This window comes from Gouania willdenowi, unplaced genomic scaffold (genome assembly GCF_900634775.1).
Source record: "Gouania willdenowi unplaced genomic scaffold, fGouWil2.1 scaffold_85_arrow_ctg1, whole genome shotgun sequence".
NCBI lineage: Eukaryota > Metazoa > Chordata > Actinopteri > Blenniiformes > Gobiesocidae > Gouania > Gouania willdenowi.
This window is the reverse complement of record NW_021145250.1, coordinates 209,986-235,901: the sequence shown is the minus strand read 5'-3', so window position 1 is coordinate 235,901 and position 25,916 is coordinate 209,986. Positions and strand designations below refer to the sequence as shown.

Here is a 25,916-nt window from a genome sequence, read left to right as displayed (position 1 = left end):
TAGTGATTAAAACCAGGATTTCCATCTTTAAGATGACTATAATAATAATAATAAATGTTCCTGGATAACAGTGGATATTATTCAGATGAATAAATAAATGTGGTTATCACAGATTCATAGAACAATGGACCATCATTTTGCTGACTTGTGTGAACACGTTCTTTAACCTCCAGATCAAAGCGAGCGTAGACGGCGACTAAAAGCATGTCAGCGCTAAGGCGTGAAGCTAATGGATCGCCCACTTTATCAGAGTCGCTTCATTAAAACTTTATTGTTCCATAAGGACGTTCCACGCTCACGCTTCACTAATGGCTACAGCGTTAGCTTAGCTGATGCTACACTTTAAAACCAGCTCTGCCTTTAGAGTCTGAAGAAACCAGGACGCACTGAACAGGAAGTGATTTAATCTGAGGACAAATCATTTTATAACATCAGAGATGATAGAACTGATCATAGCACGAACAGATGTATGAAGAATAGATCTGTTCCTGTCCCACGTCACAGACAAATATATCTAAATAAAAGAGAGCTGTTTGACATCCACAAAATGATGGTCTATTGTTCTATGAATTTGTGATAACCACATTTATTTATTCATCTGAATAATATCCACTGTTATCCAGGAACGTTTATTATTATAGTCATCTTAAAGATGGAAATCATGGTTTTAATCACTAATAAAATGGTTCAAAGTGACCAAAAATGATGGGATTTTAAAAACCACAGAAATTGGTTAAAAGTTGTAAATTACAGTGGATAAAAACAGACAGAAAAAGAGTTCTGTGTTAATATTAGAACAATTAGTTTAAACTGGTAAATAACGGACATGACAAATGGTGAATGTGGTTAAATTGGTAAAAATAATAATGAAATATGGTAAAAAAAAAAGGTTAAAAGTGACAATAATGGGTCAATATATGTGTAATTAGGTGTAAAAGTGGTAGAAATGGTTTATAAGTGCTGAACATGTGTTGGAAATATGATGGGTTAGAAATGTAGCAAAAACACATTAAAAGGAGCAAAAATATGGCAAGAAAAAGTGATGAAAATATGTTAAAATATGGTGAAGTTGCAGAAAAATTAAAAACGATTCTTATTTTTTGAAGGCATCTGGAGACCCCTCCCAGTATCTCACAAGACCAAATTGGGTCCTGACCCCCAGGTTGAGAACCCCTGGTATAAAGAAAAGATCTGATTAGTTTGTCTGTTCCTGTACTTTGTCACATGACTTTTTCAGATGAAACGTTCTTTAAATTTAGTCGTTGTAGAAAGTTTGAACTTTTTTAAATCTCATGATTAAATATTATTACAATCGTCACAAACCACGCCAGGAGCATCATTATGTGAAAAGTAATCTTTTAATATTTTACAATCCTTTATTCATGGTTGTGTCTGTCATTATTCCCACACAGGGACAACAGGGCGGTTTCCCTCCTCCTGGTGTGTTTAAGAGTTCACAATCAGTTTAGTGTGAGACGCTCCTGAAGAAGTTCAAAAAGAAGCTCCTCGTCCACCTCGACCGGCTTCAAAAACCAGCCTGAAATAATAAAACCAAGCACGGAACACGAAGACGCTCTCCAAACATTGGAGGATATTTGGAAATAAAATTAAAAAAGGGACGTTTAGTGAAACAAGACGCCGTCAGGTAAAAACGGAGCTAAAAGTCGTAATGTGATGTTTCCACAACGTGATCAAACACTTCCTGAGAAACATCTACCAGATATGGAGCCACAGAAGAAGAAGAAACAGGAGCATTTTGGTAAAAAAAAGAAAACAAAGCACGAGGAGGGCAGAGTGTGTGTGTGTGTGTGTGTGTGTGTGTGTGTGTGTGTGTGTGTGTGTAGCTTTCACTGGTCGACTCGAGTCACACAAACAGATTCACTGATATGTTGGATGCTAACAGTTAGCACGACGCCACATGCAGGATGTGACGCATCGCCGCAGTTTGAAAACCAAACTTTTTAATTAATTTATTCATAATTAACAATAAAAGTGAAGGAACAAATGTCATTAAGTGCTTTAAGAGAAACAAAAAAACTACATTTAAACTGAACCAAGGCTGGATTCTGATGAAAACTAGATGAAATGTTTTAGTTTAGGTCAAAGTGGGGGCTGGTCCAGACTGGACATCAGTGTGTGTGGCGGAGTTTAACACCCAACTAAAGGGCGGGGCAACCGAGGCCAGATCCTAAAGTGGGAGGGGCCAAATGGGAACACGAATGTGGGGGCGACTCAAATCTCAAAGTGGACAAATGCTAAAGCAGGAGGCGGGCCAAGAACAAATAGTATTGAAGGGTTAGCTAAATGCTAATCCTGAGAAGGTAGGGGTCCAAGATCTGATTTTAACACAGGGGCTTGTCACAAATGAAGGGGAGGGGCCAAACACAGAGGGAAGCTAAAGTTGTTTTTAATCTAAAGTGTGACATTTTGATGATGAGTCAGAACAGAAACTGGGAGGAAGTGAAAGGGCGTGGCTTCCTCACAGACGACTATGCTGAAGGGGCGGGGCTAGTTCTGGCAGTAAACATTAAAACATAGATTAACATCAGCTAAACTTCACATGAACTCTGAGGAAGTGTTAGTTTATCTCCTCAGCGTTGGTTCGTTAAAGCAGGAACGACCTTCAATCTGACCTTCATTATGAACTCCGAAGTGTTTGAGTGACTCGACGCGACCGCAGAGGAAAAGAAGATTTAAATCTAGACGTTTGACCTGGTTTTGGTGGATGTTCAAACCTTCAGATTTAAGAGGGCTGGATTCGTTGCTGGACCTTCACGTTAACGATTGTGTTCCCAATGAACCATCAACCAATCATCTTTGGTCGCAGGGCATCGCCGGTGAACGGGTTTAAAGCCAAAGTAAAGGAAACGATGAGATGAAGGACGGTGGAGGTTCTGATCCTGGACGTGAGTCCCTCACTGAAGGTCTCTGTCCTCCAGGTATCGATACTCGAACGTGAAACCCTCCTTCTTCCTTTGGCCCCATTTCTCATAGTCAAAGTAAATGTAGGTTCCCTGAACGCAGAAAAACAAATGAAATTCAGAAAAATACTCAAAATAAAGCAAAAACCTACAGAAATACCAACAAAGTAACAAAACAATACAGAAAAACATACAAATTAACACAAAACTACAGGAAAATAACAGAACACACATAATGTGCCTCTCAGTATCTGTGGTAGCAGTTGACCAATGGCTGCCCTACGCCGTGGCGGAGACAGAAGAAGCCACGCCCACCTGCTCAAACTCATCTGTGATGGTCTTGGGTTCTTCGTGTCTCTGGAACCACATCATGTACTTGGTGTGGAACCTCCACGACTGCTTCTTCAAAGCTTTAGCTGCCAGATACTGGGCCTTAGTACCCTGCAGGAAACAGGAAGTAGATGACAAACAGGAAGTAGATGGAAAAACAGTAATAAAATAACAATACAGTGCTGAAAATACTAGCTATGGTCTGCATTTTTAACTGTACACAATAAAAGCACAACATGTTTTTCTTTTTGGGGGCCATGGGAAGAATTCTTGGGACTCAGTATTGGGTCCTGACCCCCATGTTGAGACTCCCTGCTCTAAACTGAGTAATAAAACGTTTCCTTCTGTGACGTTATGTTTCTTTGTGTGTAACGTGGTTAATAATAATAATTAAAGATGGCGGCGGCCGACCTCCAGGTAGTAGAAGATGAAGAAGAGCGTTTCCGTGGAGAGGCGCTGGTAGAAGTCCACGGTGTCAGAGTGAGGCGTGGGAACCTGGTGGTGGAAAGGCAGCGTGGGGCAGGGGTTCCTCATCAGGTACTGCCTGTGTGTGTGTGTGTGTGTGTGTGTGTGTGTGTGGGGGAGAGACAGGGTTAGCGTGGGAACACGTGAGGCGGCGTGGGGGGCGTGGCTAAAGGCGTGGTGGTCACCTGATCCTCTCGGAGTCAGCCGGGTGGGGCATGTGCGTCCAGGCCGTCTCCTCCATGGCCTGCTGGTACAGCTGCTCTTTGGACAGGGGGAGGGGCCCCAGAGGACACACCCCCAGGGACGGAGCGATGCTGACCTCAGACAGGGACTGCTGCGTCGAGGGGGGGGCCGAGGAGGGGGTGGAGGGGCTGCTGGGGAAGATCTCTGAATGAAGAAGAGACGAACAAACATCAGGAAATAAAACAGAAGTTACTGTTACCATGGCAACAGCCACAGCATAAGGAGAATACATTAGAAACAAATATGACTTAATAATAGACAGTGTGTGTGGTTTATGAGCATATCTTTTAACATCACAAATGTGTGCGTTTGTTTTGTGTTTATCATTTCTGGTTTTTAGATGCGTGTGCGTCGTGTGTGAGTTTTTACTTGTGTACTTTTGTTGTTGTCGTCTGATGCACCTTTGCATTGTTTGTGCGTCTCTCTTTTGTGTGTTCTTGTTAGTGTATTATTTCCTGCTGTGTTAATGTGTGTTGAATGTCTTTATTTACACGTGTGTGCGTATCTGATTGACATGCTTTTGTGTATCTGTACGTGAGGTATTTTTAATTGTGTAGTAAATGTGCAGTTAGTGAGCGTAATTTGTAACTACTTACTTTATGTGCTTGTGTGTGTGCGTTTGTTTTGTGTTTATTGTTTCAGGTTCTCAGATGTGTGTGCGTCTGATTTCAGTGGTTGTTGTGTGTCTCGTGTGTGAGTTTTTACTCGTGTGTGTTTGCTGCATCTTTGTGTTCGTGTGTGTGTGTGTGTGTGTGTGTGTGTGTGTGTGTGTGTGTGTGTGTGTGTGTGTGTATGTACACACTGTGTGTGTGTGTGTGTGTGTGTGTGTGTGTGTGTGTGTGTTCGGCTGCATTATTTCCTGTTGCGTTTCCATGTGTGTTGCGTGACTATTTACACGTGTGTGTGTATCTGATTGGCATGCTTTTATGTGTGTGTATGTAAACTTGTTTTAATTACCAGGGTTCTCTCTAACACTGTGGGGTGTAGGGACCCCCGTCATAATATTTTCCCCTACAGATGCTCAGTTTTCAGCAGCGTGAGGTTATTTTTTCCTATTTTAATCAGTATTATTGTAATAATTGTTGGACACAAAGGCACTTCCAGATGTGCAGGGGTTGTTTAAACTAAATTTAATCTGAATAACCCAGAAACACACACATCAGCCTCACTGTCTATTTAATACAAGTGATCTGCTTGGATGCTCTTGTCTTTACCTGAGGACCCCTGCAACCACTGAGCTGCCCTCGATGCTGCCCGTCCACCTTCCAATATAAACAGATCTTCAACCAGACGTAGCGCACATGTAGCTGCTCATCATGTTTTAACAGATGTGAACACCGTGTGGTTGAAACGTGTTCAGACTTAGAGACATCAGCTCCTACCAACGTCTTGTTCAGATCATAGATGTTTGTACAAAACCATCATATATTCACAAATATCTAAACGTACTCTATTTAAAAAAGGAAATCATGCGTCTCAGCTTTCTTTCACAACGTAACTGCTATTCACAAAGACGAACGCAAGATCGATCACCGTCATATATGACAAAAAATCCTGTTTTTCAACCTCAAATAACTTATTTAAAACAAAGTTCACAGGAAAATTAGCATTATCTTTGAGGAGGCGGGGCTTATGACCTATACTACAGCAAGTCAGCAGGGGGAGCTCTAAAAATGAAAGCTTAACTTTACCAAGGAGATAGTCTTTTTTTTACAGTCTATGATTCATCCTCAACCTGTGTGTGTGTGTGTGTACCTTGAATCAGTTTTTACAATAAAATGTTATTTCTTGTCTCTAGAGTGTGTGAGTATTTATTAGTGGAGGACCTGTACACACACACACACACACACACACACACACACACACACACACACACACACACACACACACACACACACACACACACACACACACACACACACACACACACACACACACACACACACACACACACACACACACACACACACACACACACACACACACACACACACACAGTGTGTACATACATACACACACACACACACACACACACACTCTAAGCATGAGTAACTTTAACTACATTCACCAATTCAACAAATAACTTAACTTTAAAGTAAGGCTAGAACACGCATTAAAAACCCAACTTCAGCTTTACTTCACTAAATGTGATTCTCTAGTAGATTAGATGAGGACCACACCTTTCTACTGACACCTCGTTTGACCGGATCTGAGCATTTTTTGATTATATAATAACCATTGAATGGCAATGGTGGCCATCTTGAAAAATGCTGGTCAACGCTTTTTTCCAAAATAGTGGCCCTTAGATAATATCTGTGCTAAATGTCATGCTTTTATACTGAAGAAAAGGTTTTTTAACTATTCAGTTATACATTTTAAAATGTTCCACACTAATGGCGCTCACACACCACACGATCCTCCTACGCTGTGAAAAACTCCTGGTGAGAACCCTGATTGTGTAGTAAATGTGTGTTTGTGAGTAATTTTGAACAACTTACTAAAACAAACGCACACAGTCAAAACTATGTGTGTGCATTGTTTCAGGTTTGTAGATGTGTGTGCGTCTGATTTCTGTGGCTTTAGTGCATCTGTATGTAAGTTTGTTTTATTTGTGTAGTAAATAAAACCTGCTTTTGTGTGCCTGTATGGTGGCTCGTGTGTTTAACTCATTCAGTACCAGCTGTTTTTGAGCATTTTGACTGATTTTTAAAAACCCACAGAATATTATGTACTATGACAATCTGAAAAATGAAAGATTCAAGTCTCTACTTTCAGCACAAATAAACAATTTCTTTCTGGCTTGTTTAGTTATTCTGTAATCAGCCGTTGAATAGAGCAAGTTTTACACAAATCACCAGTTTCAGAGCAAAAAGCTGAGAAATCAGACTTAAAAAAAATCTGTCAGTGACTTTGACGCAATTTTCTTTTTGCTTTATTGAAAACTATAACATCTGAACATTGGTTTCCTTCTAAAAAACAATAACACTGAAACAAGGCTTTTGATGGTAAAATTATTATTATTTTACTATCTGTCTCACAGTTGATTTTTTTGCTTACTGTATTTTGTATCTGCCCCTCCCCCATCAATCACACAGACAACTTCCTCCTCCTCCTCCAGACACACACAGAGATGACCCGTTTACCTCAGTTAGTTGATGGTTTTATCTAATGATCACAACATAATCAATAATCCACTCAGGTCCACACATGTTCTGTGTTAATACGTGGTGCTGTGAGCTGATGGATACGTCATAATATCACTTCATAGCGCCATAATCTCCCTCGTCCCTGCTTCTTCCTCCTTAGCTAATGGTAGCATCAGTGGCTAATCTATCATCTAAAGATGCACTGCTGCCATCTTCAGGGCACAGTTGGTTAGTACATCACACCAAGCTTAGATATTGATGAGGGACCTCCGCCAGGCTGTTTTCTAGAAATCTCTGTGATAAAACGTAAATGACAAATTATCTCGTCAATGGCACTGAGTGAGTTAACTCGTAGTTTATGTTTGTCCATCTCTCTTTTGTGTGTGTCCATGTGTGTACGTTGCGTGTTCTCGTTTGTGCGTTATTTCCTGTTGTGTGACTGTATTTACACATTTGTGTGCGTTTTATCCACATGTGTTTTTGAAGCGTTGATGCTTTAGTGCGGAGTGTTTTGTAACCGTTAGCATTGCGTTACGTGGCAGAGCGTGTGTGTGTGTGTGTTACCCGTGGCGAGGTGCAGTGAGGACACGTCTCCATCGATCCCTGAGCTCAGCGCCGCTCGCTCTGCCATTGACTTCAGGCTGCTCAGCGGCTCCTGGAGGATCATGGGAAGTCAATCAGAATTTATTGGTTTCAATCACACCATGTCGTTTTTTGCGCACACACACACACACACACACACACACACACACACACACACACACACACACACACACACACACACACACACACACACACACACACACCTCTGAATTTAAGTGCGTTTACTGACGTTGGTTCTAATTAATCAATAGAATTGATCATCAGTTGATGTAAACTGATCTATTGTTTACTACGCTTTCATTTGGCTCCGCCTTCAAAACAACCTGATAGTTTCTCTCAAACATTGAGTCACGTTTCAAACAAATGCAAATGTATCAAATTAAATGAAACCAATAGGAAATAATAGAAATATTAGTGTCATGTGACCAAAAGCAGAGTTAGTTTTGATTTTCATGTGATTATAAATGAGAGGAACTGGTAAAATGAATTCCATACAATAACTAATAGTGACACACATGCACTAATATATGGTATAAAATATCAGCTCATGAATAGCTGAGTCAGCAGCTATTGTAGCATATTTTAATGTGTAAATGTTACTGAAGCACATTCTAGTGTTGATCTATTCAATTTAATGTGTTTGTAAGGAACTTGTTTACATTATAAGTTTTTCTGTATATTTTATTTTCTTTAGAAACTGTAGGTGTTAAAATTCTATTAAACTTCTTTGTATTTCTGTTTTTGAGGTTTTGTTTTGTGTAATATTTAAAGGTTGTTCAGAGCTAAATAAACCATAGTTTTATTCTTTGTGTAATATCTACAGTACTACCATCTACTGACAAACTCCTCTCTGAAAAAGAAAGGCTGTGATTTTCATTTATTTTTATTCTATCAAAGTGTGTTAGGTCTGACTACATATTTATCCATGTGGTTGAGAATATAGTGTGTGTGTGTGTGTGTGTGTGTGTGTGTGTGTTACCTTGATGGCGTCAGACTGAGAGTAGGAGGACAGAGGTCCGTTCATCAGACTGCCACTCGTCCCTTTGACGTCACCGTACGACGGACAACTGGACGACAAACTGACCGACACCAGTAAACTGGGACCAGCGTCTTTACTGGGAACAAACACCAGGAACAGGTGAAATCACATGATCATCATGACTTATTCAAACTATAAAACAGGACTCCACATCCCACAATGCAATGCAACAAACTTTACCATCAATGTTAGATGTGCGTTTCAAATTTTACTTTTCTTTTACATTTTTATGAACATTCAGACACTTATTGTGAAAAACCGTCACTTCCTCATGCATGTGAAGCCAAAGCGAGTTCAACGTGCACGTGTATTCTCTTCACGTGCATGTTTCAATGTCAGTAACGCTCACAAAAAGTTCACACTTACAGCTGATTGGCTGTGGAGGACAACAGGGAGGGTTGGCTGCTCTGTGATTGGCTGGCACTGCTGAGGGCGGAGTCTGTGGTGCTGTCTGCTAACACTGCGCTATAACCTGGACCAAAAGAAAGTCAGAAGGTGTGTGAGCAGAGATAAGAGGTCAGAGGGTAAAGGGGGCGGGGCCTCTCTTACTTGTGCTGCCGTTCTGCTTCTGTTGGCTCGGTGCTCGGATGGCGTTGGACGGGTTTCCTCCGGGGGCGGACCCCGAGCCGCCGTCGTTGCTTCCAATGACTCCAATAGGAGCCAACCTCACGGCCGGGCTGGAGGAGGATGGCAATGACCCCGAGCCCAACCCCAGGATCCCTGAGCCCACGGCCCCCAGCAGGCCCCCGGACGACGACGTCGGCCCGCCGACGGCGACGCTCCCTACGCCCACCGAGCTGTTGGTGGGGGCGGACGAGGACAGCAGGCCCGAGGCCGTGGCCTGGGCGTACGGCGCCGGCGTGGAGCAGGACAGGAGGCCGGCCATGCTGCTCAGGGACGCTGGCATCCCCGATAGGCCGAGGCTAGACGAGATGGGACTGGTAGACACGCCCCCGCCTTTCCCCAGAGTCAGGCTGAAGCCCAGCCCGCTGGAGGTGGGTGTGGCCGGCTGGGGGCTGGACGTAGGCAGCAGCCCCGGGGTGAGGGGCAGGAGGTCGGGCGGCGAGGAGGAGGTAAACGTGGGGGGGGCGTGGCTGTTGATTACAGGGGCTGCTGCGCTGAGGTGCTTGGACTGCTGCTGTGGCAGCGTGGCGTTGCTGTAGCTGACCCCCAACGAGCTGGACAGGAACCCCGCCGAAGAGCTGTGAAGAGCGGAGCTGCCGGCAACGGTCACCATGGAAACCAGCGAGGATGACGACAAGCCAGTGACGGACGAATAGGACGACGAGGATGAGGAGAGCAACGACGCGGTGCCGTTCTTCACCGGAGACTAAAAATAAACAGATCAAAGAGTCAGAAGCACATCAAAGGACAAGCTTTGATCTGATTGGTCGGTCAGAAAGCAAAGCTAACAGTTGTTACAGCGTGGGAACTCTGACCTGACTCACTTCACTGTCCGTGGAGCGTCCTCGCTTTTTGTCGTCTTCAGAGTTTTCCTGAAAAACAAACTTTTGTAAACATGTTTTATTAGAAATGTTTAACGTTAGCTTCACCACGTGTGTCAAACTCAAGGTTTGGGGGCCAAATCTGGTCTTTTAAAGCTAATAATTTAGCCCCCGGAAGAAAGTAAAAAATGACAGAAAACATGACTCATTGTGTAAATCAAACTAATTCAGTTGTACATTATCTCAGCGCCTCCAAATACACATTCAATGAAACTGCACATTTTTCCCACGCCCACATCACATGATGGAGGTTATTTTTTACTTTAAGGAAAATTGCAGGATTTCAAAAAAATTTAGTACTTAAAACTATTTAAATTATTCCCCCAAATTAAATACATGAGTTCAAAGTGACCAAAAATGGTGGAAAAAAAATAGTGAAATGGGATTTTAAAAACCACAGAAAATGGTTAAAAGTTGCAAATTAAAGTGGACAAAAACAGACAATGGTAAAAAAAAAGCCTTAAAGTGTCAATAATTAGTTTAAACTGGCAAATAATGAGCATGACAATGGTGAATGTAGTTAAAATGGCAAAAATAATCATGAAATCTGGTGAAAAGAGGTTAAAAGTGACAATAATGGGTCAATATATGTGACATGAGGTCAAAAAGTGGTAGAAAGGGTTTATAAGTGCTGAACATGTCTGGAAAAGACATTGAAATGTGATGTAATGGATTAAAATATGGTGAGTTTGGTGAAGTTGCAGAAAAAAAGTAAAAATAAGCAAAAATGGGTTCAAATTGTTCAAAAAATATGCATCTGGTGACCCCCTCCCAGTGTCTCATGACCCCAAATAAGTCCCTGATGCCCAGGTTGAGAACTCCTTCCTTTAGGAACCAATGTTAATGTTAATATTAATGATCTTCTTACTGTAGTGCAGGTGGCAGGTGATGGGGGGATGGGGGAGGACGAGGTGGTGGAGGTGGGAGTGCTGCTGGAATGCTGGAAGAGCTCGTCCTCTAAGTGGGAGTGTCCTGGGGGGGAGGTGGCCACCAGCGTCTGAGCTGCAACACACACACGCACACACACACAAATATTTGCATCCTTTCAAAATAAAACAATTAAAAACATTTCAACTCGGGTTTAAAAATTCCCAGAATTTTGAAGTTAAAAAACTTTCCATGGGAATTAACAGGACATTATCAAAACGGAAAGTTTGCTTTAACAGAGACGTTAAACAGTCTGTAAAATATATTTTAGCATACAAAAAAAAAATAAAATATGAGAAAAAATAATTTGAAAAAAAAGAGAAAAATAAAATTTTAAATATTACATAATTTATATTTAAATTTCTAAATATATATTAGCATCAAGTCAAATATAAAAGTACTCCCAATAAATAATTGCCATGAAAAGTTCATATTTAAATAAATATTCTTATTTTCTAAATTCCAGAGCGAACATTCCTGTGGAATTTTTACTGGAAATGTTCCAGCGCTGCAACATGAGATCAGACAAAGTGATCCATCACTGCACATTTCATTTAAAATGCAAATATCTCATTTTTTATGTCTAATATTAAAGCATCATGTTTAGTTTAACATGTGTTGATTGGGGATTAAATCATTATTAATTCATCTTAAAACACGACATTTGGACATATTCAAGTTGTGTGCTTCCTGTTATTGGGCTGGGAGTTAATTATGGATTAATAATTAATGATCAATGAGTGTTAGCATATACTCACAGATGTCCTCCAGGTCCAGGTCGTCGTACAGAAACTCATTCTCCTCAAAGTCTGGATCACGGGACGAGTCCAGGTAATATTCCACATCATCCTACACAGATTAGAGGTTATTCTACTGGTGACTAAACGTTTATTTACACAGGATAAAATTACCTCTACTGTTCTAAAACTAAGATAAAACTAAGCTAGCTCTCATTACTCTGATCAGTTTATCCCAAGAATAATTCATTCATTTCTAAAGCCTAGAAATCAAACAATGTGATCTGAGAGTCAAATGATCAACTTTTCAAATAACGACCAATCAGCACAGAGCATTAAGACAGAAAAAGTTAGAGTTAGTTTAGATTCATTTTGTGTATTTTGTTGTACTTTTATATGTTTCTATTGTTGTGTTTATGAGTCATTTAGTCCATATTTGTTTCATGTTTTCCTTTTGTGTATTTTTCTCTCATTTTGTGTTATTTTCTGCCCTTTAGTGTAATTTCTGCCTTTTTGTGTATTTTTCCATCCTTTTGTGTAATGTTTCTGTCCATTTGTGTGTTTACTTTGGGGTCCATCAGTGTCCCATGTCATCCTGTGTTTTTCTGTTATTGTGTTTCTGTCCTTTTGTGTAATTTTCTGTTTTGTGTTAATATTTGTTTTCATCCTGTTGTGTAATGTTTTGTTGTTTTGTGCGTTAACTTTAGGGTCCATCAGTGTCCCATCTCTGATGTGAATGTTGGGTCAAACCAACTCTACAGTTTGTTAAAGTCAAATGAAGGCGTTTCCCTCCTGACTGACAGACGGACTGACTGAGGATGATGGTCTGTCTGTGACCAACCTTGATCTTCCTGATGGCGTCCACCTGCACTGAGTCATTGTCCAACATCCTCAGGATGGTCTCCAGCATCTTAATGTGGTAGCGATGCTTCTCGATGAACTTCTTCAGCTCCTCGATGCGATCCTGCTTCTGTGCGTGAGGAACAAACGAGTCCAAACGCCGTCAGAACACTTTGGCTTTAACGTTGAAAACGCTGCTGCTGGTGTCAATGAGCTGCTAAACAAACTCATTAATATTCATGGGAAACAAAACTGCACTTTGAGAGAACAGCCAGACTCGTTTAAAGTTTCAGGAACTGAATGTGTGTGCGTGATGTGTGCACTTTGTAGCTTAATGCACAGCTCGGGACGTGAATATTTCATTGTCTAACAGTTAATGCAGCACATGTGTCTCTTATAGAGGGACCTTATGGACACACACACACACGCACGGACGGACACACTCAAAATGACAGAAAAACCTACAAAATTACAGAAAAATACCATAAAAGAACAACAACAACACAAGATGACGACAAATGAATGAAAAACATACAAAAACGACTGCAAAACACACAATTACAACAAAATACACAAAAACAAAACACCAAAAACAGAATAAATTAAATTATATCAACAACACAGAAAATAACAAAAAATACACACTATAAAGGAAAATAGACTGACTAATAAAAGGAACCAACGACACACAAAAAACACATTAAAGGGTCAGTGTTGGTCACACATCAGGTAAAGATAAATAATAAAAACTATAGATATAAATCTATTCAGGAGGCACTAAATACTGTTTCATTCACTAATTTACACAATGAGATTCTTTAAAATGTATTACTCATTTATTCTATTATTATGATCTATAGATGTTTTTAAATAGAATACTGATCAGAATGTGGTAGTCGGACATAAAGGGGGGCTAGGATTCTAAAGTAAGAGAAAAGGGAACTAGAACCTAAAGGTTTGAGAACCACTGACTTAGAGAAACTCACTGACATTTTAAAACTAAATACGACTAATTTAAATGGACTAAAATGTGAAACGCAACAACACAACTTCATATCAAACATTTGTTTTGGGGGGGTGGGGGCGGGGCTCACAGCAGCTGCTGTTGCAGTTCGACTGGTGTTCATGTTATGTTGTGACTAAATATAGAACAGATGCTGTAAAACATGTAAATAAAGTCACATCTGTTAAAGCTGTTTGTTCATATGAATGTAAACAGTGAGTGACAGCATTAAAGGGATCCTCCAATGTTTTTATAAATGTCCTCATTAGTAGATCTATGCCTGACAATGCGTTATTTTGCACCATATTTGTTTCATTAACTTATAAAAGTGGGACTAGTTTACCCTGTGCTCTGCCATGTTGGAATGACATCATTGATGACGTAAAACTCTCCTTTAGTCCATTGAGTTCTATATGAGGTGAATCATTCAGGATCATTGAGCAGCTTTTAGTCCAAATAACAACGTGTGCCCTTGTTGTGTGTCCTGAAAAAAATCTGTGTGCAGTTAGTTTTATCTCTGCTGTTTCATAGACAGCATGAAGAAGAGCTCCATGTATGTAACCAGGCAACCAGGATCAGACTCTGAGCAGCAGTAGGACACCCCTGGATTGAGAGTGGGTCTGGATTAAGAGTGGGTCTGCATTGGGACGCTCTCAGTAATCCAGATTCTAACGACATTTAATGTTGTTCTGAGATATAAAACAAGCTTCAAAAAACTAAATAAACCTTAAAAATACATATATTGATATTGTAAGGTTCTAGATCACCAAAATAGAAAACTCGTTAAATCACCCAGCCCTAATGGAGACCATGTGACCAGGCTCTCCAGGTGGAAGGACCGAGGGGTTAAATCCCACCCACCTCTTTGTCTCCTTTCTTCTTCTTGGTTTGGACCAAACGAGACTCCACTTCACTCTCAAACTGGTCCACCTGCATGTTCAGGGTGTCGATCGTGTTCTGGAAGAAGAAGAAGAAGAAGAAGAAGAGGAGGAGTTACATTTCCTGTTTGATTTCACCTCCACCACTAAGCGTTAACCCTTTCATTCTCACTCATCAGTGTTTAATTAACATGTGACCTGTAAAAAGTTCATCAGTAGAGTTTAGTGCACACACTCCTCTCTGCTCTGCAGCCTCACACACACACACCTGAAGCTCATCATCAGACCTCACAGGTGACCGAAAACGAGCCGGTCATGTGACCAACACCAGGGTTGCTCTGTACTGGTTAGTGTTCAGGTTAAACTGGTGATCGTGTTATCTTGTGACTGGTATTGTTGAGGTTTTTAGTTATTTAAAGAAAAAATATATAAGAAAACATTTTTAAAACATTTCATTTATTAGGTTTTTTTTAACTAAAAATAATGTGTTTTTCTCTCTGTGTGTATTTTCTTTGTCCTGTTGTGTAATTTTTCAGTCCTTTTGTTTTTTTAATCAATAAACAATCTTCCTAAAAATTGTTTTATGTCATCTAGAATGTAACGGTACATAGATGCACAGATAATGATGTCAATAACTCTCCTGTATAAATACAAATTCTCCTCGTAAAACATAAAACTACAGTAAAAAAAGTTTATTTTGAAAGTCACCGTCAGCCACGCTCCGACCTCCTCCTTTTCCCTCTGGGCTGGGTCCACCTTCTGAGCCAGACCTAGTCCTTCTTTGGAGTACGCCTTGGTCTTGGTTTCTCTCTCCACGATCTTAAATCGTTCCATTTGCTGCGAGCGGGAAGCACAAGAAATGTTTTATTCAAAAAAAAAAAGATTACAATTTTCTACCCAAAATGCTTTGGATTCATTCTGGTGTCGTTTTTCATTTTCTCACACAAAGCAAATCTAGATTATTGTAATGAACTGAAAAGTGTGTCTCAAACTGTGTTAAACTAGTCAATACTCACTGAGACTGGTGTCCATTTTAAATACAAACCCACTATCATTCAGAGAGAGTCACCAAATAATCTGATTACTAATGGGTTTAAAACATCTCAGACACATTTTACTGAGATCAGCACAACAACATGTTCTATGAATCTGTGATAACCACATTTATTTATTCATCTGAATAATATCCACTGTTATCCAGGAACGTTTATTATTATTATTATAGTCATCTTAAAGATGGAAATCCTGGTTTTAATCACTAATAAAATGGTTCAAAATGACCAAAAATGGTGGAAAAGGAGGTGAAATGGGATTTTAAAAAACTACAGATATTGGTTAAAAGTTGTAAATTAGAGTGGATAAAAACAGACAGAAAAACTAATAAAAATGGTTCAAAGTGTCAATATTGGAACAATTAGTTTAAACTGGTAAATAATGGACATGATAAATGGTGAATGTGGTTAAATTGGTAAAAATAAGCATGAAATATGGTGAAAAGGAATTTTTAAAAACAAAGAAATTGGTTAAAAGTTGCAAATTGCGAGTAATGGAAGTAAAAAATGTAGGGAAAATTAGTTTAAACTAGCAAAATATGGGCATTAAAAATCATGAATATGGTTAAATGTGTAGAAAAGTCATTAAAATGTGATGTAGAAGTGTCAGAAATGTGAGAAATGTAGCAAAAATACATTAAAAGGAGCAAAAATATGGCAATAAAAAATGATGAAAATAGGTTAAAATATGGTGAGTTTGGTGGATTTGTAGAAAAATGGTAAAAATAAACAAAAATGGGCTGAAAATATTCAGAAAATGTTCTTGGTTTCTTGACAGAATCTGATGAGCCCAAGGTTGAGAACCCCTCGTTTCTACTCAGACAACGTTTTCTACTCACCGTTTCGATGAGTTTGCGGTTTTCCACCAGCTGCCTTTTGTCTTTGATCTCGTTGGACGCCACCCACGTCTTGATCTGGTCTCGAAGACGCTGAGACAAGAGGAACAGAAGGAGAGTGAGGAAGAGGAGGAGGTGGAAGTCAACTTATTCATGGACCAAAGCTTGATTTTTGATCCTAATGACAACAGTGGTTTGCGTTTCTAGCTGAGAGTGAAGATATTTAATACACTAACACACGACAGCAGAAACTCAAATCTGCACTAATAAACATGTTTCAATCTGTTCATGAGATCATTTTTAGTAATTAAAAATAAAACACAATAATGCCATACATCCAACCTGTTGATCTAATCTGATCTAGATTATTACTCTCTAATCTGTGTGAGGTTGGTCACCAGGTAACACGGTAACCAGATGAACCACAACACGTGGAGCTTGATTTCATTTCCCACCTGTAGCTTTTTAATCTCCTTTTTGAGGTCAGCTTCATATTTCTCCTTCTGGTTAGCGTTAGCCGCGTTGTGGAGCTGCACAGAGGAAACGTGTTATTAGAGATTTACATTTCTCACTACGTCTCAGAGTCAATTACTGTAAAAACTCAACGACTGAACAAAACAAGACAAGACAAGTCCCACAGTGGGAACATCTGGCAACAGCAGCAAGAAAGAAAGAAAACAACAATCACACATTTAGAATAATTCAATCAAATATGAATAAAAACAACATAACATCATAAGTAAAAAATAGAATCATTTAATAATACATAATGAGGATGGGATTTAGTTTCATTTATTTTATTCATTTATAAAATATCAATGTTAAAATCTGTGTCATTTATGGTGAAAAATAAATTGGTGAATTTTTCCTCATCTCTACTGTTGCTGATTATTGTTCTCTGTTTCAGAGGTTCCCAACCTTGGGGTCAAGACCCCATTTAGAGTCGTGAGACACGGGGAGGGCGTCGCCAGACGCCTTCAAGAAACTAATATTTTTGCTTATTTCTATCATTTTTCTACAACTCCACCAAACTCACCATATTTTAACCTTTCATCACTTTTTCTTGCCATATTTTTGCTCTTTTAATGTATTTTTGCTACATTTCTCCCATTTCTGACACTTCTACATCATATTTCAATGACTTTTCTCCATTTATTTCCACTTTCCAGACATGTTGAGCACTTATAAACCCTTTCTACCACTTTTACACCTAATGTCACATATGTTGACCTATTATTGTCACTTTTAACCTCTTTCCGTCATATCTCATGATTATCTTTATCAATTTAACCACATTCACCATTTGTCATGTCCATTATTTACCAGTTTAAACTAATTGTTCCAATATTAACCATTTTTTCTGTCTGTTTTTATTCACTAAATGTGCAACTTTTAACCATTATCTGTGGTTTTTAAAATCCCATTTCACCACCTTTTCCACTATTTTTAGTCACTTTGAACCATTTTATTAGTGATTAAAACAAGGATTTCCATCTTTAAGATGACTATAATAATAATAAACTTTGTGGATATTATTCAGATCAGTAAATAAATGAGAACCACTGCTCTATGTGACCAATGATTTCACTTGATCAAGACTTTGTAACATCCCAAACTGCAGAATAAGTCATTTCTGCTGATACTGTATGGTATCTTATTATGTTCTCCTAACGCTGCGTTCGTTACCTTTTGCCAAATGTCTTCGAACTGTTCCACTCCCTCTGCTACTTTTTTCAAACATCGATCTATTTCACCTGCAGGAAGAGAAAGACAGCGTTAGGATCACATGATGGCCTCTTTAGTTCAGCACAGCATTCATTATTAACCCTGGTGCTCTTTAAACATGCATGTGATCACAGCTTGGGGCTCATTAAAGCCTTTATTTATATTTCATGCTCAGAGTGGCCGCGCTGTGCAAAACGCTCGCTTTACTATCACACGCACACATGACCCTAAAGTAGGGCTGCACAATTAATCAAATTTTAATTTTAGTTGCCATGAATAAATGAACCTGATCGTGGGCAATATTTACATTTAAAATGTGTGCCCTGCTGCATATCTATTCAGACACTTTCTCAACCATGACTCAGCACCAGCTTTAAGTCATTTGGTAGATTGATGAGAGATGTTTCCAATGGTGAAAGTACTAAGTAATCAGTTATTTATTAATGTAACCCTTGGTACATTTTACATTCTTAGTTTAATTTCTTTTTTTTTTTTGGTACACTGTTTTATTTAAAGCTTGATTTTGCACTTTAAACTGTTCATATATTGTTTAGTTTTTTTTAATAGTGCTAAATAAATACACATTTTTCCCTAACATGAGAAATAATTATTGCAATGATTACGATATTGATCAAAATAATTGTGAGGATCTTTTTGCCTATAATCGTGCAGCGCTACCCTAAAGATGTTTTTTAAAATGACTTTTCGATCATGCTTGTTACACTGAATTACAAATAGGGCTGGGCAATATGGACCAAATATTAATATCTATTTTTTCTCCAAATGGCGAAATCCGATCTAAATGTTAATATTTTTAACTCAGTTTTACCAGAAAAACAATTGTGGTTAAATTTGCTGATGAGAATGAAAACAAACACATTTATTAACAAACACGAGCCACTTTAGTCTGTTTGTCCTCTAAAGGACAGCACGTGTGAGTGACTTCTGTAGTGTGGCTTGTTTAGATGAAGGTCTGACTCAGTGATCATATAACTGAGCTTTACATGTTCTGAGAAGTAGAGAAAGACACCACTTCTAAAACGAGTATTTTAATACTACATAAGATATAAAATAAATATAAATATATCAATATAGGCGATATTGTAATTTTCTATAACCCCAAAATATACAGTGCCTTGTGAAAGCATTCGGCCCCCTTGAACTTTTCGACCTTTTGCCACATTTCAGGCTTCAAACATAAAGATATAAAACTGTAATTTTTTGTGAAGAATCAACAAGTGGGACACAATCATGGAGTGAAATGAAATTTATTGGATATTTCAAACATTTTTAACAAATGAAAAACTGAAAAATTGGGTGTGCAAAATGATTCAGCCCCTTTAAGTTAATACTTTGTAGCTCCACCTTTTGCTGTGATAACTGCTGTAAGTCACATGGGGTTTGTTTCTATCAGTTTATCACATTGAGAGACTGGAATATTTGCCCATTCCTCCTGGAAAACACCTCGAGCTCAGTGACGTTGGATGGACAGCGTTTGTGAACAGCAGTTTTCAGTTGTTTCCACAGATTCTCCATTGGATTCAGGTCTGGACTTTGAATTGGTCCTTCTAACACCTGGAGATGTTTATTTGTGAACCACTCCATTGTAGATGTAGCTTTATGTTTTGGATCATTGTCTTGTTGGAAGACAAATCTCCGTCCCAGTCTCAGGTCTTTTTCAGACTCCATCAGGTTTTCTTCCAGAATGGTCCTGTATTTGGCTCCATCCATCTTCCCATCACTTTTAACCATCCTCCCTGTCCCTGCTGAAGAAAAGCAGCCCAAACCATGATGCTACCACCACCATGTTTGACAGTGGGGATGGTGTGTTCAGGGTGATGAGTTGCATTGTTGCCAAAAAGTTCTATTTTGGTTTCGTCCGACCAGAGCACCTTCTTCCACATGTCTGGTGTGTCTCCCAGGTGGCTTGTGGCAAACTTTAAACGACACTTTTTATGGATATCTTTAAGAAATGGCTTTCTTCTTGCCACTCTTCCATAAAGGCCAGAGTTGTGCAGTATACGACTGATTGTTGTCCTGTGGACAGAGTCTCCCACCTCAGCTGTACATTTCTGCAGTTCATCCAGAGATCATGGGCCTCTTGGCAGCATCTCTGATCAGTTTTCTCCTTGTATGAGCTGAAAGTTCAGAGGGTCTTTGTAGATTTGCAGTGGTCTGATACTCCTTCCATTTCAATATTATTGCTTGCACAGTGCTCCTTGGGATGTTTAAAGCTTGGGAAATCTTTTTGTATCCAAATCCAGCTTTAAACTTCTCTACAACAGTATCTCAGACCTTCATGGTGTGTTCCTTGGTCTTCATGATGCTCTCTGTGCTTTAAACTGACCTCAGACTATCACAGAGCAGGTGCATTTATACAGAGACTAGATTACACACAGGTTGATTCTATTTATCATCATTAGTCATTTAGGTCAACGTTGGATCATTCAGAGATCCTCACTGAACTTTTGGAGAGAGTTTGCTGCACTGAAAGTAAAGGGGCTGAATAATTTTGCACGCCCAATTTTTCAGTTTTTTATTTGTTAAAAATGTTTGAAATATCCAATAAATTTCATTTCACTTCATGATTGTGTCCCACTTGTTGATTCTTCACAAACAATTACAGTTTTATATCTTTATGTTTGAAGTTTGAAAACTTTCGCGAGACTCTGTAAATCTTAATATATCTTGACTCTCCATATATACAAATACAGATTAGTGACATGTTTACCTGCATTTTATTATTATTATTATTATTATTATTATTAACTAGATTTCTATTTGACAAAGTAAAAGTATAAAATACAGTTGTTTAAGATTGTGTGTTGTTTTAATTTGAAAAAGAATAATTAAAACATCTTACACAATGTATTTTTAATTAGTAACTTTTTTCTTAATCAATTAAAGACATTTCAGGCGACCCCACATGAGGTCCCGACCCCAAGGTTGAGAAACACTGTACTAGAGTGGCATTAGCCACAGTGCTAAGCCTCAGCTACCTGTTTAACAGGAGAAATACCATGGAAACGTGTGTTTATACTAAACACACCGTGTGAACGTGTCACTAGATAAACCGATCACCAGATCAGCCAATACACCACCAGATAAACCTGTCTTTGATCCACAGCCTTTACACATTTAAATTAAATCAGAATAATGTGAACCAACACTTCAGATGAAACTGCCTTCATTTAGAGCCACAGATAACATGATCATGAGATGATCCGTAACATGTGTAAAAGTGTGATATTATCCCAAAACTAATGAGAAAGAAGGAGGAGTCAGATTTATTTCCTGTTCATTAACGTGAATTTCCTTTTTTTTCTGTGAGTTTTCAGGAAAGTTGTGATGCCGTACGCCTGGAACAGATTAGGTTCTAACAGGAAAAGACTCGTTAAAGAGGAAATGCTTCCACAACTTCCTGCTCACAGGGAAAGGTTGAACATTTACTGATGCTAAACATAAAGATTTTACTGTGAACTGCAGTGAGAGAAAAAGGTTCTTCCCACGCTCTCAGGTGGACGGTTTATCTTCACGTGAGGGAAAAGGAAACGTGTTCTCAGTGTGGAGCTCTGAACGTGTCAGTGTTTAAAAAGGAAAAAACAAACCAACCTGGTGTTAAAGTTCTAAGAAGGTCATGATGTCACTCACTCACCTTGAAGTTTCCTTTTATCGGCCATGACTGAGGACTAGGATGATGTCTTCATGCCTTCTTTTACTGAGAACACACACAACGTTCTTCATTACTCACACATCTGGAACATGTGGTCGTTACACAGAGCAGAAACATAGAGAAACTACGATAGATGTGTTCACAAAGCAAATACGTATTTAGCAAATGAAAATTTAAAAAAATTGGCAAAAATGACAATATAATGCATAAAAAACAGAAGACTGACCTTGACCTTAAATATGACCTTGAGCAAAGGCCAAGGTCACACGTTGAAAGGAAATGTCGTTCAATGGTACCAGTCTGAGCTCTGGATCTCAATTTGTGGCCAAGTTTTAGGGATTTTTTTTGTGACGTGATGAACTTTGACCTCTACTGATCTTTTTACTGATGGTTGTACAGCTTTGGTCTGATTAATCAAATACTCCACTTTAGATGAACTTTTCATAAATGTAATCATTGAACTTGTACAATTAATATTCATAGAGATATGGAATTTTGGCTCCAAAAAAGGTCGACTGCACATCCTTTACATTGTCCCTATATGACATGCATGTCATTAGTGCTGCATTAATAATAATAATAATAATAATAATAATAATTTGTCGTGGAGGAGTTCCCTGACAAAGGAGTTGTGGAAAAAAAATAATAAGAACTCCTACAATTACAATGTATTTGGGAATTTTCAAATACAATTAGACAAAAAGGAAAGATAGAGATAATAAAACAGATAAAGACTTGATTTACTGGAGTCTGTGTGTGTTATGTTAGGCGTTTACCAATACAACTTTTTCTTTAACTTCCGATACGATACCAATATTGCAGCCTTGTTATCAGCCGATATCGATACGATACGATCATGAATCATCCATACTTTATGACTTATTTTGTAGTGTGGAATGTTAGAAAAGGTTTGATCATGTGATGTTACTCAAACAGAGAACATTAGTCAGCAATTAAAGTTCACTTCAGTTATTTTTACAGTCAGTATATGGTGGGAACAACTGAAGGCGGGGCCAAAAAACAACAACAAACTTATCAGAACGCTTATATCGGAGATTTGAGATGTAGTCCGATAAAATTGGATATTTGTTTTCTGGCTGATATCGGACCAATATCCGATATCAATATTGGATCAGGACACCTGTAGTGTGTGTCTCTGATTCTCTATTCACCTCCTTTGTGTACAACTGCAACTCCATCCATCTGAGCACGTCAACACGCTTGTCACGCAACTCCTCCCACATTCTGCTGTTGTGTGTCGTTAGTGCTCAGGTGGTAGAGGGCTCCACCACAAACATTACGGGGAGGGATTCAAACAGTTTTTGTTTGTTTGTTTTCTGTAATCTTACTGATTTTATTTTTCCGAGCAAAAAAACCCCAAAAACAACAAAAATGTTATTTTTGTGTTCTGCCATTATTATTAAATGTTTATAAGGCTCAACATATGAAAAATGATTACTTGCAGCATTATGTAAACAAAATAAAATCAGAATTATTATAAAATTGTGCAAATCTGACCAAAAATGTTTTAACTCTGGGCCAGAAAAGATGTTTATTCAGCAAAAATAGATAGTTTTATATAAAATACTTTGACATTTTGAAAAAAACACAATAGTGATTTGGACGTTGCACTTAATATGAGGAAATGATTAATGGACTTTATGGATGTATTAAACTTCCTATGTCACAATTTTTTCAAACACGTCCACCTTCACACGCGTGACTTTAAAGTGTTGTTTTGTTTATCTTTTTAATGAATCTGCAGCTTCTACATCACATCTCATCTATTTCAGCTCAACGGTCTTTGTCTGCAGGGTGTAAGAAAAAATTACTACTCAGCGATTATATCGCAGTATTTCACCGCATGTGAATCGTATCGATCCAAAAAAATTCCAAATGTATTTTTTTTAATCAGGTTTTTTAACAAACAAAAAAACATTATCAACTACCTCACTCTTCAATGCATATTTTCATAACACATACTAGATATTTTTATAGGCATATGTGGTTACTTTAAAAAAAATAATAATAATAATAACTTAATAGAATCAGAATCTGTTATATATGCAAAAGTATTTTTTTAAATTAAATTATTGATATTGCGATATATAACAATGTACATAATATTGTTTAGTATGGAAATATATGGTGTCGTGACACCAAAAAGTTAATCGTATCGTATCGTCAAATGAATGACAATGTACAGCACTACTTTGTACAGACGGTTGAGGATCTAGAACGTTTTGTATAAACCACAATTACTAACTGTATTTTCATGTCGGTTCATCACCAGTAGAAGATGATGATCAACATCTGTCCAGCTGTGGTTGACTTTTCCAGGACAGCTGCTCACATCTGGACTACAGACCGTTCAGAGGCCGAGCACACCGCCACAGCTCCGCCGGTCCTCTGTCCGGAATGTTTACAAACAAAGCGGACACGGTTGGAGCTACTTTCCGCCTCTGTGAGGACCGACACGGAGGAACGGCTGTCCCGGGCCTCGAACCCCCACCCTGACGTGCAGGAAGGAGACGCTATGTGTAGTTTTTTTAAGCTTTCACCGGCTGAGTTTTTTTGGTTTGAAGCGAGGAAACAGTAAGAGAGAGAGAGACAGGGAGGAAAAACCTCATAAACCATCACTTCCGCCTCTGCAAACCACTCACCTGATCCCTCCGGATTTAGATCGCGTTCCGCTTACGGTAATTTTGACGTGTCTATTTTAAAAATAGGTTTAAATCTTTTTAAAATGTCAGTTGTTCTCTTTAAACAATCACTTCGCACATCCAAGATGGCCGCCAGGAACACCTCCTCCTCCGATGGACCGTCCGAGCGAAGCCCCGCCTATGTACGTGCTGATTGGTCCACTGAAGCCGCTCCCGCGCTCCTATTGGACAGACGAATACGTCAATCAGGACAGACCGTCGCTATTACTTCCAGCGTAAATCCAGCTGTGATTGGACATCTTGGAAAAGGTCAAAGGGTAAAGTTAGTTTAACCACCGCAGTGCACCATGGGAAATGGAGGTTTTGTCAAGTAAAATTTAAATTTACAAAATTAACATCACTTATTTTTATTAAACGTTCCTACTATATTGTTTTTTTCGTTTTCTACTTTTTGTATGTATGTATTTTTTTATATATATTCATAAATAAACATGTTTTTTTCTTGCTTATGATTATTTTTAATAAATATTTATCTGAAACCATTTCTGAATTCTGATCTTTTCTAAAACATTAACCATTAAATCTGTTATTTGTGTCACACGAGAAAAAAAGAAACAAAAACAAGAAAGAAATCCAAAAAATGTGTTCTGCATAACAGCTCACGGCCACTGGAGGGCGCTGCGAGCTGTGAAACTAGTTTTAAAATGAATAAAGTATATATTACTGAAAATATTTTTCTAAATAAATTATACATAAAACAAACTAAAATTATTATTTCAAGCATATTTATTACGATTACTTTTTGTGAAATTAGATTACAAAACTAAACATCAGTAATAAGAAAACTCATTTTACTCATTAGTATTTTATCCTCTAATTGAAACGAACTATTATAACACCATAAGTTCTACTACACCGGGCAGTGGTTATAATGTTATGGCTCATCATTATGAAAAATAAGGTAAAAACCAACTAAAGTATTGCAAATTTTAAGTTTTATTAAAAAACAGAAAATAAACAATGTTTGCATTGTTTTAAATAATATGTAAACAAATACAATCCCTCTGATAATAAAAAAAAACATAAACTATAAGGACAAAATTATTGTCAATGTGCAAAAACACAGGAAAAAACTTTTCAAATAAAGCAAAAAAATAAATAAATACACAAACTGTAACAGAGTAGATGTAGAAAGCAGCCGTTTATCTTTCACTTATTTACAAAATAAAGCAAAAAATATATAAATAAATACAAGTAATAATACTTTCACTGTTTCTAAATAAAGATTCTGACTTTCAGCAAACATCACTTCTCAAACTAAAGCATAGAA

The 25,916-nt window shown here is 38.4% G+C and overlaps 1 protein-coding gene across 3 annotated transcripts; it reads right to left on the bottom strand.

Moving 5' to 3' along the window:
- Positions 1 to 2,442: 2,442 nt before the first annotated feature.
- Positions 2,443 to 24,683, bottom strand: LOC114460916 (CCR4-NOT transcription complex subunit 3-like). 3 transcript variants are annotated; one of them, XM_028442786.1, is made up of 19 exons: positions 24,587 to 24,683; positions 21,906 to 21,968; positions 18,212 to 18,279; positions 16,981 to 17,055; positions 16,529 to 16,618; positions 15,346 to 15,474; positions 14,621 to 14,716; positions 12,758 to 12,886; positions 11,938 to 12,028; positions 11,121 to 11,254; positions 10,187 to 10,243; positions 9,297 to 10,077; positions 9,114 to 9,219; positions 8,688 to 8,823; positions 7,670 to 7,760; positions 3,902 to 4,103; positions 3,663 to 3,795; positions 3,237 to 3,362; positions 2,443 to 3,014 (listed from the first exon to the last, which is right to left on the bottom strand). In XM_028442786.1, exons 2-19 carry the CDS (start codon positions 21,928 to 21,930, stop codon positions 2,916 to 2,918), a joined length of 2,568 nt encoding a protein of 855 aa, XP_028298587.1. In that variant the 5' UTR covers positions 21,931 to 21,968; positions 24,587 to 24,683; the 3' UTR covers positions 2,443 to 2,915. The 3 variants fall into 3 exon arrangements, with proteins under 3 accessions (XP_028298587.1, XP_028298588.1, XP_028298589.1); XM_028442787.1 differs by lacking the exon at positions 24,587 to 24,683 and adding an exon at positions 24,214 to 24,480; XM_028442788.1 differs by lacking the exon at positions 24,587 to 24,683 and adding an exon at positions 22,150 to 22,222.
- Positions 24,684 to 25,916: the final 1,233 nt, after the last annotated feature.

Coding starts and splice junctions, on each gene's coding strand:
- LOC114460916 (XM_028442786.1), bottom strand. CDS start 21,930: ATGGCCGATAAAAGGAAACTTCAAG. Junction 15,475..16,528: donor ACCGCAAACTCATCGAAACG/GTGAGTAGAAAA, acceptor TCCCGCTCGCAG/CAAATGGAACGATTTAAGAT. Junction 3,015..3,236: donor TCACAGATGAGTTTGAGCAG/GTGGGCGTGGCT, acceptor TTCTGCGTTCAG/GGAACCTACATTTACTTTGA.